This window comes from Macrobrachium nipponense, chromosome 1, assembly GCF_015104395.2.
Source record: "Macrobrachium nipponense isolate FS-2020 chromosome 1, ASM1510439v2, whole genome shotgun sequence".
NCBI lineage: Eukaryota > Metazoa > Arthropoda > Malacostraca > Decapoda > Palaemonidae > Macrobrachium > Macrobrachium nipponense.
Window position 1 is genome coordinate 138,565,767 of NC_087200.1, and position 15,741 is coordinate 138,581,507.

Consider the following 15,741-nt stretch of genomic DNA (forward strand, 5'->3'; position numbering starts at 1 on the left):
CCACTGCTTGGACTCCATGTGCCTTGATGTTTAACATGGGATAATCTTTTTCATTGACATGAGAATGTGCTTTGATAAGTTCTCTGAAGAAGGACACCACACTCTTTGAAAGAGGTCACAAGGGAATCTTCACCAAACACTACAATCGAGAAGATGGTCCTATTATTTTCTCTGTTCTGTGGAAATAATACCTAAGAGCACTTATACTGGGCTTAAGAGCCTTTCCACTTCCTCCAAACTGAGAATATCAGCCAAATTCTCAAGAGTGAAGGTCCGAGGCCATGGTATCGAAGGATTTTTGTTCGGCTAAAAAAAATCAACATCAAAGGGCAAACTGCATCCTTTTGTGAGAAGCCAACTCTTTTCTCCATAGCATGGAGATCGCTAATATGTCTTGCGTCGTCAGACCATACTAGAGGGCCTGGAACTGGAGAGCAAAATATAGGGAGTCGATTGTTGCTGGAAGTGGCGAACAGATCTATTGCTGGTTTTCCTCATATCTTCCAAAGATCTAGGCAAACCTTGGAATTGAGAGTTCATTCCAACGGAAGTTGTTGACCTCGCCTCAATTCGTCCTCCAAAACATTCATCCTCCCTTGGACGAACTGAGGTATCAGAGACACTTGCTTCCTTTCTACCCATAAAAGAAGGTCCCTTGCTTTCTCATAAAGGGAGAACATGTGTTCCCTCTTGCTTTCAAACGTACAACAAAGCGGTGGAGTTGTCTGCATGTACTGCCACCACTTTCCCTGTGATCTGGTGAATGAATGCTTGCAGACCCAGATGGACTGCTAGTAACTCCTTTACGTTGATGTGAAGGGATCTCTGCTCAGGCAACTATATTCTCAATACTATATCTCTCCCAAGACGGCTCTCCAACCTGCGTTGGAAAAGAACTGTAGGGTTGGGTTGAAAGGATGAAGGGAAATACCGGAAAAGAACTGTAGGGTTGGGTAGAAAGGATGAAGGGAAATACCGGAAAAGAACTGTAGGGTTGGGTAGAAAGGATGAAGGGAAATGCCATCTGTAAGCCACAATGCTAGATCCTCTTTGATCTCCTTTGTGATGTCAAACACTGTCAAGTCCGGCTGAAACTTCCTGCACCACGATACCTTCAGAAAAAATTGAAAGGGTCACATATGTAACCTTCTGAGTCTTACAAACTTCTCTACTGACGATAAGGTGCCCAGAAGACTAATCCACTGGAGAGCGGAACAAGATCAACAGTTCAGGAACTCCTGAACTACCTGAAGGCATGACTGAACTCTTTTCGGGGAAAGAAAAGCCTTAAAAGCTTGAGTATTGAGTCATTCCAAAATACATAGAATACTTTGAGTCAGAATCAGTTGTGATTTCTTTGTGTTGATGAGAATCCCTAATGAACGAGTCATACAAGTCCTCGATAGATCCTTCATGCATTGGCTTTATGAGGAGAAGCAGAGAAGCCAGTCATCCAGGTAATGTGCCGCATCGAACACAGCGCTCGAAATTGGAATACTTTGCCTATAAACTCGAGACAAAATTTCCTTGATTCCTGATGAATCGGAATATGGAAATAAGCGTCTTGCATGTCCAAGGAGACCATCCAGTCTCCTTGGGGAAGTGATGCAAGGACCAAGTGGGTTGTTTCCATATTTAAATTTTTGAGACAACCAAGCTCAGAGCACTATCATCTAACACGGGTCTCCAGCCTCCTGATGCCTTGGGGACTACAAAAAGGCAGTTGTAAAACCCCGGTGATGATTTGTCGACTACTAACTCTACACCCGCCTACTGAAGGAGAGCTTCCATCTCTTTGGCCAGAGCTACAAACCTCTCCAAGCCTAGAAAGTAAGCCGACAATATGATCAGCGTATTGGAGATAGGGGGAGGATCCTTGAAAGGACTGGAGTAACCAAGGTGAAGAACTTGGACCACCCAAGGGTCTGCCCCTCTGCAATTCCACTCCTCCCAAAACAGGTACAACCTGGCACCTCCCGGAGCATGGGGATAGTCATAGTACTTTGAGGAAGGCTTAGAAGCAGGTTTTGTCGTGGATTTGGAAGGGGGGAGCAGGTTCAAGCAAGGTCTGATGAATGGTCTGGCTCTACCTCCATGAAAGGGCTGCTGTAAAGGAGAGGAAGATATGACAGGAGTCACAGAGGTGGCTTTCGCTCGTTTAGTAGACTGAGCCAACAAATCATGAGCCGATTTTCTTTCCAATGCAGAAGGAATATCTTTAACCATTTCTTCCAGAAATAGTTATTGCTTATCCAATGGCAAGAAAAGCAAAGCCAACTTCTGGGAAGCAGTAACTCCTTTCATGATGAAGGAGCACCAAAGTTCTCTCTTTTTAAGAGTACCAAAGGCAAAGAGAGAACTGATCTCATCAGAAGCATCCCTAACATATTTGTTGGTGCACAAAAGAACCACTAACCAATCCGACACCATGTCATACGGAATTGAGGGGCAATCCTCTATCTTCAAAGCAAGAGCTCCGACTGTCCAGTCCAGAAAAATGAAATTTTCATTATTAAAATGAAGTTTTATTGTATACTTACCGAACAATTATAGAGCCGTGATTTCCACGAGCGGCAGGATACTAAATTCAAATTTAGCGCGTCGGCGTCACCAACACTGGTGGTGATGACGTCTCCCTCCACTCGCGGGAGAACCAGGTACAACTGCCCAGGTGAATCCAATTCTTTCTGCCCGTCCGTCCACCTAAGGGGAGGAGGGTGGGTATAATCATAATTGTTCGGTAAGTATACAATAAAACTTCATTTTAATAATGAAAATTTCATTTTTATTGTAGTGTCTTACCGAACAATTATAGAGCTGATTACACATTTATGGGAAGGTGGGATTCAGTGGACCACTAGTATTTTCAAATGGTTACATTTATTGCAATACCAGTAAACACTCAAGGTGTCTGTTGTACCTTACCTTGTAAGAGAGCTACAGCAGACTGTTACTGCCTCTGGTCGGTGCTCTTCTTACTATTGTAGAGGAATTGGAATTTGACCAAAGTTAGCCTCTACAGGAGTGGAATCCTTCCGTAGTTCAAGCGAGTCAAGGCTGACTGACGGAGGATAGTAACAACAAAGATGCCCTTGCCCTGGGCTAAGACCAGAAATTCAATCATACAAAAACATTTGTCACCAACACCAGATTTAAAAACATATATACCCAACCATTGTAAAATCTGACCTAACAGACTGGTGAGTATCCCAGGTACTCAGTACCCCAGCTTCCCTTGAACTCGACAACCTATTCAAGGTGAAAAGTTAGCATAGAGGTGACGACCCCTGTGCCGTTTCTCCCAACACCATGCCAGAAACCGCCACGGACCTAACGTTTTACAATTCTCGAAAACCGTTTCTATCTCTTTGAGATAATGACAAAAAAAAAAAAAGAAAAAAAACAAAGTAAACAAAAAAAAAAAAGAAAAAAAAAAAAAGAAACAAAAATCGCCAAAAACGGAAATTCGATCTCCAGAACGTGCTCTGAAGAATCGAAGCTAAAGATAAATTCTTTCTGAATGATAAAGAAGTTGCCACTGCTCTAACCTCGTGAGCTTTAACTCTCAGAACGGAAAGATTGTCGTTCTCGGACTGCGAGTGAGCTTCCCTGATAAGCTCTCTAATAAAGAACGATATAGCATTCTTAGAAAGAGGACGAGAGGGATTTTGAACCGAGGTCCAGAGCTTAGAAGATTGTCCTCTAATACCCTTAGTGGCAAACAGATACTGCTTAATTAAAGCCCTGACTGGACATAAGAGCCTTTCTTCCTCCTCATGTCCAACCAAATCAGATAAGTTCCTTACCACAAAACTCCTCGGCCAAGGATTAGAAGGATTCTCATTTTTGGCTAGAAAGGTCAAAGATACCGAAAATACAGCATTGCCTTGAGAGAAAACCGACTCTTTTGTCTATAGCGTGCAATTCGCTGACACGCTTAGCAGAAGCTAGTGCAATAAGAAAAAGTGCCTTCTTAGTCAAGTTCCTGAGTGAAGCCGACTTCAAAGGCTCAAACGGTGGCCCCATGAGGAACTTAAGCACCACATCTAAGTTCCAAGCCACTGTATCTTGCGGGAGCTTAGTGGTTTCGAAAGACCTAATGAGGTCCGACAGATCTGAATTGGAGGAAATATCCAAACCTCGATGTCGAAAAACCGAAGAGAGCATGGCTCTATATCCTCTGATCGTCGAAGGAGCCAGTTTCTTAGAGTTCCTAAGAAATAGAAGAAAAATCTGCTATTTCTGTTAAAGAGGTCGCAGAAGTAGAGACTTTAGCACTTCTACACCACTCTCTGAAGATTCTCCACTTCCCTTGATAGAGTTTGTTAGAAGACTCTCTCCTACAACGAGCGATAGCTTCTGCAGCTCTTCTTGAAAATCCTTTCGCTCTGACAAGATTCCGGACAGTCTGAACCCTGTCAGAGCTAGAGCGGACAAGTTTTGGTGGAACCTCTTGAAGTGAGGTTGTTTGAGAAGCCACTTCTCTGGAGGAAGAAGTCTGGGGAAGTCTACTAACAACTGGAGAAGGTCGGGAACCACTCTTTCCTGGGCCAAAAGGGAGCGATTAACGTTAGTGTTACATTGCTGTGCGAAATGAACTTGTTCAGCACCTCTCTTATTAGACCGAACGGAGGGAATGCATAAGCTTCCAGACCCGACCAATCCAACAGCATTGCGTCCACCGACCAAGCTAGAGGATCTGGGACTGGAGAACAAAAGAGAGGAAGACGGTTGTTCCTTGATGTCGCGAACAGGTCTATTGACGGTCGTCCCCAAAGGCGCCAAAGTTTCTGACAAATCTTGTTGTCCAAAGTCCACTCCAGAGTAACACTTGCTGTTGACGACTTAACTCGTCCGCCAGGACGTTCATCTTTCCGGAACAAATCTCGGGACTAGCTGAACCTTCGCTTCGTTTGACCACAGGAGGAGATCCTTGGCTACTTCGTACAGAGAGAAAGACTGAGTCCCCCCGTTTCCGCACGTACGAGAGCCGTGGAGTTGTCGGAATGCACTACCACTACTCGACCTTCTACTAAGCTCCGAAACTGTCTGAGCCCCAAGAAAATTGCTAACAGTTCCTTTACATTTATGTGGAACTTCTTCTCCTTCTCCGACCAAGCTCCTGAAGTCCGTTGATTTCCCAGTAGGGCTCCCCAACCTGTGTCCGATGCGTCGGAAAAGAACTGTAGGTTCGGGAGGATGGGTCGTAAATCTAACCCTTCTTCCAACCTTGCTCGAGAGAGCCACCACCTTAGGTCCTCTTTTATTTGATCTGTGACAGGAAAGTAATCGAGTCTGGTTGTGTCTTCCCTGCACCAAGAGGCTCTCAGGAAAAACTGCAGAGGTCTCATGTGCAGTCTTCCCAACGTCACAAATTTCTCCACTGACGTCAATTTGCCCAGGAGCCTCATCCACTGATTGGCAGAACTTACCTTTTTGTCCAAGAACTCCTGAACTGTCTCCAGACAGCCTTGAACCCTCTTCGGGACAGAAAAGCCCGAAAAACTTGAGCATTCAGAATCATCCCCAAATAAAGGATGCTCCGAGATGGAAACAACTGGGACTTTCTGTTTGTTGACCAGAATTCCTAACTTTCTGGCAAGATCCAGAGTTGTTCCAAGGTCCTTCATGCACACCGACTCTCTGATTCCGACCGAGAAGCCAATCGTCCAGATAGAGAGGGAATTCTTACTCCTAATATGTGCAGCCAGCTTCCTATCGGGGATAGAACCGTGGTGAAAACTTGAAGAGCGGTCGCTAGTCCGAAGCAAAGCGCCAGAAACTGAAAACACCTTGCCTTCGAACATGAACTTCAGGTACTTCCGAGATTCGCGATGTATCGGAATGTGAAAATAAGCGTCTTGCATGTCAGAGAGACCATCCAATCCCCCTGTCTTGATGGACTTCCACGGAACCGACCGAGTGGTCTCCATATGAAATTTTGTTTTCTGGACATGCAAGTTCAGGGCGCTCACATCCAAAACTGGCCTCCAGCCCCTGATGACTTGGGGACTACAAAAAGGCGATTGTAAAAGCCTGGAGGAAAATCCCTTCTATCTGTTTCTATCGCTTCTTTGAGAACAAGCGCTTCCACTTCTGCGGCTAGCGCCAGAAATTTGTCTGAGCCCGGAGAGTATGCCTGGAATGGAATTGGCACAGGTGAGAGCGAGGGAGGTGAAACGAGAGGAATACGATAGCCGAACTTGAGTACTTGCACTACCCAGGCTTCTGCTCCCTCTGTTTTCCCATTCCTCCCAAAACAGAGCCAGCCTGGCTCCACTGTGCATGAAGAACCGAGCTTTCATTTGGAAGGTTTGTTAACCTTGGCCGAGGCCTTAGACTGAGGTCGAAAATTCGACTTCGGCCGAAAGAAGCGCTTGGGTTTTCTCCCTCGAAAAGGCACTTGGGCCAGAGGAGAAACCGAAGGAACAGTCTCCACAGGAGCTTTAGGTCTCTTAGTAGACTGTGCCAGTAAATCCGAAGTACAGTAATACTTTGGGTTACGAACCGATTAGTATACGAATTTTTTAACTTACGAAGTGACGACCTCATTCTGGAATACGAATTTCGCTTGGAATACGAATGCGCGAATTTCCATCATGGGAGGCCGCCTGATTTGTTTACATCGGATGAGCGTTGGGTATCGGAACACATTTTTTTTTTCGGCCAAAAACTTAACGCCTGCTTTGTTTTACACGGCCTGAAGGTGGGATCTGCGAACGCATTTTTTTCGGCCAAAACTTAACGAGGGCCACGTGACTTCCTCCTACGCATCCCTTGACCCTTTTTAAACCATAACTCTTTCAATATCTCGCTGGCGGTAAGATTGAACGCATCTGTCCGTGATACGCTCTCAAATTTGCTTAGTGATTTGCGCACGTGTTGTGTTTCCGTAATAGTGCTTATACATTACTATTACCCAAATACTAAAGACAATGGCTCCCAAGATGACGAAGGCAAGCAGCAAGAAGGAAAGCATAAGAAAGAAGGAGATGATTACAGTCGAAATGAAGAAGGAAATTATCCAGATGCATGATAAAAGGCAGAGTGCGTGAAAGACATTGCAGCATTCTTCAAGCGGTCGCAATCAACGATCTGCACTATTTTGAAGAAAAAGGAAGAAATTAAAGCCAGTAAAGCATCAAAAGGTGTCACAGTATTGACAAAACAACGGCCTTATATTCTCGAACGATGTAGAAAATTTGCTCATAGAAAAATATTTTTTCAAAATTGTGAAAGACAACATAGTGTTGCGTAAGCGTAAAATTAGTGATCATAGTGAACGGTGCTCTCTAGAGAAAGAACCAGAAAGTCTTCCAGAAGTGTTCACGGAGGAGATTTTCCCCCCCAAGCCCTAACCCTCTCCTCCTCACCCTTCCCCTCCTCCCGTCTCCGTCAAGCCAGCAGCCACACTCGCCAAAGGTAAAGTTCAGGTACTGTGCATGCATATTAAATCTAGTGTTTATATTTAATTTCATTCTTCAATTTTATAATTTTATGTAATTCCTACACGAATTTTCAACCTTAGTGAACAAAAATAAATGGAAAAATATGAATTGAAATGGTTATTCATGGTCGGGTGGAACGCATTATTTGCTTTTTATAACATTCTTATGGGAAAATCCATTTGGGTTACGAATTTTTTAGGTTACGAAGCAGGTTCTGGAACGGATTAAATTCGTAACCCAAGGTATTACTGTAGATTTCTTATCTAGCGCAGACGAAATTGACAACACTACATCGTCTGGAAAGAGGTTATCTTTCACAAAAGGAGCAAACAAGAGAGCAGACTTCTGTTGGGAAGTAACCCTTTTAGAAGCAAAGGAGCACCAAAGTTGCCTTTTCTTAAGGGTACCAAAGGAGATGAGCAAAGCTAACTCATCACATCCATCCCTAATGGATTTGTCCGCACAGGACAGAACACCAATCCAATCCTCCGCTAACTCCTGAGAAAGAGAAGGACAGTCTTCGATCTTGGCCGCTAAAGCGCCAATAGTCCAATCAAGGAAGCTAAAGACTTCCAAAAGTTTAAATTGATTCTTTACAACGTGGTCCAACTCAGGCGCTGTAAAGAAAACTTTCGCTGCGGCGAAAGCAGGTCTTCTAGAGGAGTCGATTAAACTGGAGAAGTCTCCCTGGGAGGAGGCAGAAACTCCCAGAGAAGGAGCTTCCCCAGTTACATAAAACCTATACCTCTTACGAAGCAACTTAGAGGGAGGGTAAGCAAAAAGAGCCTTCCCTAAGTCTCTTTTCATAGACATCCATTTCTCAGTCTCTTTCAACGAATGTCTAACCGCTTTAGATAGAACAAGTTTTGGGAGGAGAGGGTCTGAAGTTTTCCTCCTCATCAAAAAAGTCGAAGTTGGGGAGCGCGGAGCCGCTTTCTCAAAATAATCTGGATAAGATACCAGAAGAAATCTAAGGAGACGTGAATAACACGAGAGGTGATGTGAATCCTCCTCCTCTACTTCTTCTTCATTCTCCGATACCGCCGAAGAAGTAGACGGAACTACAACCGGATCTGAAGGTTTCGAACCACCCTTGGACTCATTCATCCAGTTGGTTAACATCTCTAACTGCTTGCGCAAAGGCGCCAGAGACGAATCAAAAACAGTTAACGTAGGCTTGGAAGAGCCTAAATGTTCAGCAGGAGGCGGAAAAACTACTTGCGCCTCGCTCGGAGCCGCCGAAATTCGAGGCGAAACAGGCGCATCAGGCGTAACAGACGAAAAAGCGCCTAAAGAAACACCCTTAGAACTGCTAGCTACAGCGCTAAAACCACAATCTCTACTAGTAGATGGAGCCGAAAAAGGCACAGATTGAGGCGATGAACGAGCCGCTAACGGCCGCGGCGCAACCCTACTCTCAGGCTCCTTATACCGCTTGACTGGAGGAGGCGAAGAATCGGCGCCTCTTACCGAACGCATCTTTAAGGGCACAGCGAAAAAACGGGGCAGTGAATGCGAATCTCGCCAAGAGCGCCGCGTGACCGGAGACGAATCGCTTGAATCATTCGAAAGGCGTCTGACCGCAACACCTTTCCAACGCTTAACCGAGCCCTGTTGAGGCGCAACAGGCTCAACAAGAGAGGCGCCTGTCGTGGGCAAATCCCGATCGACTCCCTTGGACTTCCGGTATGTCTTCTCCCCGGTGCGGGGGAGCTGGATAGTGACCTTTGTCTAGGAGACGTGTCAGGACAGACAGACGCACCCTCAACTACACTCTTACCTGAAGCCGCTTTCTCCAAAAACGTCTTAACTGAATTACCAAGTTGCAAAATTTTCCCATTCCTCCCAACCGTATTCGCTAGTACCGAAAATTTCTGATCTAACCTCGATTCCAGACTGGCAATGGTGTCGGAAGAAACTACACGGGAAGCCGGAGAAGTGGGATTAGTAGGAGGAATAGGAGGTGTAGTTAAAGGAGACATAACAATTTGAGGAGAAACAGAAGGAACAGATGCATCGCAAGACGAAGCAGAGCTAAGTCTACTTTCCCTACGCGCTGCTTTTTCTAATTCTGTCTTTAGCTAATTTCTCCGAGTATGAACTAAAAAACTTCCATTGAGAATCAGTCCAATCACTACACTCGTTACATGTCGATCTGCTGAACAAACCTGTCCCCTACACTTAACACATTTAGTGTGAGAATCATACTCTAACTTGGATAATCTAGTTTTACATCCTGAGATGCAAAACCTAACTCCCGACGGACTAGAATCCGACATGGCAACGCCTAAATAAAAAGCAAAATCACAACAACGCCAAAAAAGAGTACTTCACCAATTCCGAAAATCAAATCCACAGGAAAAAAAGCGAAGCAAAGTCATCCAACCGCACCGACCACCGATGTTCACCGGACGCCGGCAGGAAAAGAATTGGATTCACCTGGGCAGTTGTACCTGGTTCTCCCGCGAGTGGAGGGAGATGACGTCATCACCACCAGTGTTGGCGACGCCGACGCGCTAAATTTGAATTTAGTATCCTGCCGCTCGTGGAAATCACGGCTCTATAATTGTTCGGTAAGACACTACAATAAAACTCATAATTTCCAAGACCTTAAAGAGGTTCTTAACCAAATGGTCAAATTCGAGGGATGAAAAGAACACTTTAGCTGCCGAAAAAGCCGATCTGCGATTAGTGTTGACAAGGCCAGAAATTTCCCCTGGGAGGAGGCAGAAACTCCCATGGAGGGAGCTTCTCCAGTTACATAAAACTGGTACCTCTTGTTGATGAGCTACGATTGCAGAAAAGCAAAAGAAGCCTTGCCTAACTACCTCTTGGTCAATAGCCAATCTTCCACGATACAAAGAGACTTCTTCAAAGCCTTGGACAAAACCAGCTTAGGAAGCAAAGGGTCCACATGCTTCCTTCTCATCATAAAAATCAAAGTGGGAGACCTGGGAGCTGCTGCAACAAAGTAATCTTCTACTCGTCAAAGGAAATGTAGCACTAGAAATCAAAAGAGCATTCGACGAATGTACAAGCGTCAAACGCTTTGAAGGTGCCAAAATACAACGACCTCCTTAATGGTCCGAAATGTCTGAAGTCGAAAAACTACCTCGAGGAGAAGTAGAAGTCCCGACACTAAAAGAAGGACGTGAACAACAGCAATCCACTTCCTAAGACTTCTTAGCAGGAGAGGAGAAATCTGCAGTCGCATGCCTTTTCAATTGACACAAAACTGACGAACTATGCCACTTACGACGCCTCACAGGAGAAGTATCATTGGACTCTGACAATAATGATGCAGCGAACGAAATACCTTTCCAACGTTTCAGCTACGTTACACCTATTCTTCCCCAAAAGTGGGCAGGCCATTCTACACACAGCCAAACCAGAATAGTGCTACCACGATTTCTGTAATCTTTCAAATTTTTAGCTGCTGTAGTGTTAGAAACTTATAGCTGTGTAATTACTTGGTAAGTTACTAATATAAGAGCTATTGTTATATGTCACAACAAGACTGATATAAAACTCTGCTTCTCGTTTAAAAATCTCGATATTCCAGTACTACGTATACTATAATTATTTATCTTTGACTCACTTGAAAACTATGAGCAACCACCAGAGAATTTTCAATTCTAAATAACTCCTCAATGAGTAATAGAAGGTAATACCATCTACTCAATATTAGATAGCTGACAATTATGGCACATACATACAGAATACACAGTAGTCTAGGTGATAAACCAGATTGCTTAATTCAAATGACACAGTGTTTTACTAAAAGATACAAAGATAAAAATGTAATTACCAAAACAATAAGCACACCTATAGCAACATTCCCCTCACAAAGAAATAATGGAAATGCCCTGTACTTTACATTTCTTTAATTTATACATTAGAAATGAGAAAGCAAATAACTATACGTATCTATATTCAATTGCTGTACAATAAAATCTCATGGAATGTGGTATTACTGAGGCTAGTTATCAAAATACAAAGCTGAAAAGTGTTCCCTTCTAACACAATTAGTGCATAATGTTAATAAATACTTGAAATGCAATGAAGTCCTACACCCACACAAGTGCACTGTAGTACTTGGATATCTAATAAAGCTATAATGTCCTACACAGTAACATTAACAACTAATAAAGTTGACTCACTTGATGGACACTTTTTGGGTCTTGGAGCCAAGCAGTGTACATTTCCTCCACATAATTGGACGAGGATCCATTTAAGAAGGGTTCTGCTGCCAAAGCAGTAGGTGGTGGTGGTGCTGAAGCCTTTCCTCTTACACCACCAACAAACCAGGCTCGGACAGCCACCAGGGGAGTTCCCGGTGGTGCCTGACTTAGAAGCTTTGATAGCATACGAGCCCTGTTCATTGTTTATCACTAATGGGCTACACTGCCCACAACTGCAAAACAAATACAAATACTTTTAAAACCCAAATAGTATTTACGGAAAACAATTAGTAATTTAATATATTAGTCCAGGTTCAACTAATAATGTTATCAATAGCTATAACTGAAAATAACTTTAAATTTTGCTATTAAATGAAATAAGGCAAAACTGAACTTTTTTTTACAGCACAAACATCACAGCAAATGACTATAAAATCAAAACTGCAGGATAATACAGCACCACAACACACTGGAAACATCAACTATATTATGTAAATATTTTCTTGCAACAGATCACAATCATTTCTTTCTACAGCAGCATATATGTATGTATTTGAATTCTTGACCATGAAAGTACTTTTTAATTTCCTTCCACCAACTTCCCCTATTTTCTGAATATGCATAATTTAGCAAGAGCAAAACTCACCCAAACACCACTTTCATAAACACTTATACAAATCACGTAAACAAAGGACACCTTAGAACATTTCACAATTAAACATTTTCTAGACCAGAACACATGTAAAAAAAATAATCAAAACAAAAACCAGCTCAAAAAATGGCTGGCTCACCTCTGGGAGCCTGTCTTGTGACAGCTATAGAGCTGAGGGTCACATGTCTAAGTGAAAGTGACCCTGAGGCCACTCTACACTAACACACCCACATATCAATGAGAGACAGGCAGAATCGCTCTACACTGAATGATAAGTCCAGAATATAATGCACTCTCAATTTGTATACAATGTGTCCAATGAAATAAGGTACTGTACTGCACAGTAATCAATAACAGTACATACTTGATCATCTTGCGGCCCATATATCTTTCCATATTTTTTATGTTGGATGTTTATTTAAACAAATTAGTGAAAACAATTTGCACTGATCTCATAACACAAAAAGTTGCTGGCAAAATCTCCTTTTAAAATAATTTAAAATAATGAAGTACAATACTGAATCTTACAAATGTAGTTACCCACTATCAAATACATTCTAAGCCTCCAGTCTTCCTCAACATTTCAAAATACAGTCCGAGTAAGTATACCCTGAGGACAATCACAAAAATAATACACAGAGTAGCCCTTCAACTTATAAAAAGCTTTGGGGGTCTGGCCTCATACGTAACAATGGAGCTTTAGTATACGATACATAACATTTTCAAGACATCCCACAGCTTCTAACTAAAACAAAACTTTTACACTACATCAAATTTGAAGAGATTTACCAAAAATGTTATCAAGCCTAAAAAAGGAAACCTAGCAAACCTATGACATTAAGTACAAAAGTGTGCTATGTATATTACATCCAAGGTATTCTATAGGCCTGGTACTACGTATTCTGAAGATGAAGCTTTGCTGTGCAAAAGCACTGGACTAAGCATAAAAAACTGTCATTATAACTAGGTTTGTCATTAACAATAAGAAATTTTCAAGTCAAAAGTAGGCACAACAAAAAAATCCCAAGAAATGGGTTAGTTCTGCATAAAGAAAATGGATATCAAAAAGTAAAAGAAATCTAAATGGGCATGATATGAGAAAGTGGAAAATACTAAAAAGGAATTTGCTGAAAGTGTGAGAGTAAGTTCATAAAATTCAAAATTCATAACACGCTAAAGGGCTGTCACTGAATAATAAATTATTTTTGCAATTCATACATACAATGGCATCTTGAGAAAGACTTGATGGACTTAACACTTACGCATTAAAAAGGAAAGATACATAACATTTGCAAAATGCATATTGCAGCAATAACTGCAAAATCTTGCTGGCCATCTCTCAAAATAAACAGTAAGGATGGAAAATGCAAAGTACAAATTTAAAGATGAAATAGTTACTACTCATGAAAAATCCGAGGTACTGTTTGTTTAGCAAGCAACTGAAAAGAAGTGGAGTAAAAAGAAAATGGATATTAAAATAGCAAGTAAGGTACTGCAAAAAGTACTTTAATTAACAGATTTCTTCTGACAGAAATAGTACAAACTTCCAACAGCAAGAGTACAGAAAACAAAATTATGAAATCAAGTGCAACACCAATGCAAAGGAAAATGACAGACCCATAATACTCTGATAATTAATGAGTCTTTGTTACAGATGGCTCCACTAAGATTAACTTTTCAATCAGGTTGCAATATTGAAAATGGAAATTAAAAATGACATTTTCATAACAAAACAGTTTTATATATACTTACCAAGTAATTACACACACACACACACACATATATATATATATATATATATATATATATATATATATATATATATAGATATTTATATATATTAAATATAAGATATATATATATATATATATATATATTATAAGATATATATCACTGGTCAAAAATGTTCTGTTACAAGTGAATTCCATCTAATAAAAGGAGCCCATAAAAATGCCAAAATATAGAAAGTAAGTACTATATTTCAGAGACTGCTGTCTCTCTCTCTTCAGGTAGGTAATGAATGAGAAAAGTTACAGAGAGGGCGGTATTTATACAAAAAGAGCCATCCACAGGTAATGAACATCTCAAAAGGGTGCCTGTGATTCAGATATCATTAACAAAATCTTCCTTCAATCAACGCTTAAGCAGATTAAAGAAGAATTATCAGTGGGGGTGACTTAGAAAAACATGCTACATGCGGATGGGTCTCTTGGTATAATACCACCTTTCTGTAACTTTTCTCTTTCATTACCTACCTGAAGAGACACACAGCACTCTCTGAAATATAGTATAGTACTTGCTTTCTATATTTTAGCATTTTTATGGGCTCCATATCTTAGATAGATATATGTATATGTGCATATATATATTATTATATATAATATATATATTATATATATATATATATAGATATATATATATATATATATATAATATATATATATATAACTTGTTGTTTTTTGTGTTTTTTGCCCTTTTTTATTAGTGCAACTGCTAAATAAGACATCATGCATCCAAAGAATGTTCCAAGTGCTAGCCCTTCTGTAAAAAAAGCAAGAAACCCTATAGAATTTAAGAAAGAACTTGTTGCAAAGTGTTGGAGGAAGCTGCATGCCAATTGCAGTGAGGAAATTTTTACAAGCACTGCTGTTAGTGAATTTAAGGCCAGCAGAGGATAGTTTGAAAATTTCAGAAAACAAATGGGCATACATACTGTGCCTACTTCAGGGATTAAGGACATGTTTGCAAAGTGGAATGATGTAAAAAATTTTGTGGAGAATTATCATCCGATCAAAGAATTTGTAATCCATGTCTCCAACATGTTTAATGATGATGCCGTGTTTAACTTGAGGCAAATCTTGAAGAAACGTCAGAAACAAATGTCTCTGGACAGTTATGTTGTGCAGCAGGGGTCTAGTAACTCTCAAGCTAGTCCTAGCGCCAGTAAAAAACCAAGAGGGGATGTAATCTCAGGTAGTGTCAGTAAAAAAAATGAAGAGAAGTAACCCCACATAGGTCCTTGATACCCTAAGTCCTTCAGGAGGGAAATTCCCCAGCCAAACAATGACCTCTCCTCCTCCCTCCCCCCGACTCTCTGTCTTCCATCCACTAACAAGCGTTTTCCATAAAGGTAAAAGTGATGTTAAATGTTCATTTATTCATTTCATTAGTCATTTATATTTATTTCTCAATGTTTTCTGTAAAACTGTATCTATTCCCTATAAAATGTAATTTTTGTTAATATGTTTGGGGGCCTCAAACACATTAATTGTATTTACATTATTCCTTATGGGAATTACTGTTTTGGTTTTCATAAGTTTCGGATTTCATGGGAGACTCCAGAATGGATTATGTACGAAAACCGTGGTTCCAGTGTATATAAATCAGTCGTATAATACTGTCTTTAAAAATAGTGGGTTCACTAATCTTGATATAATCCACATTTTCTGATATCTTCCTC

The 15,741-nt window shown here is 41.3% G+C and overlaps 1 protein-coding gene across 1 annotated transcript in view; it reads right to left on the reverse strand.

Annotated features, from left to right (window-relative positions):
- LOC135219682 (2-oxoglutarate dehydrogenase-like, mitochondrial) overlaps positions 1-15,741 on the reverse strand; it is a 446,325-nt gene that overhangs the window by 415,360 nt on the left and 15,224 nt on the right. The window contains 1 exon segment of the mRNA XM_064256630.1: positions 11,609-11,862. Coding sequence (XP_064112700.1) covers positions 11,609-11,830 — 222 coding nt within the window. The 5' untranslated portion in view covers positions 11,831-11,862.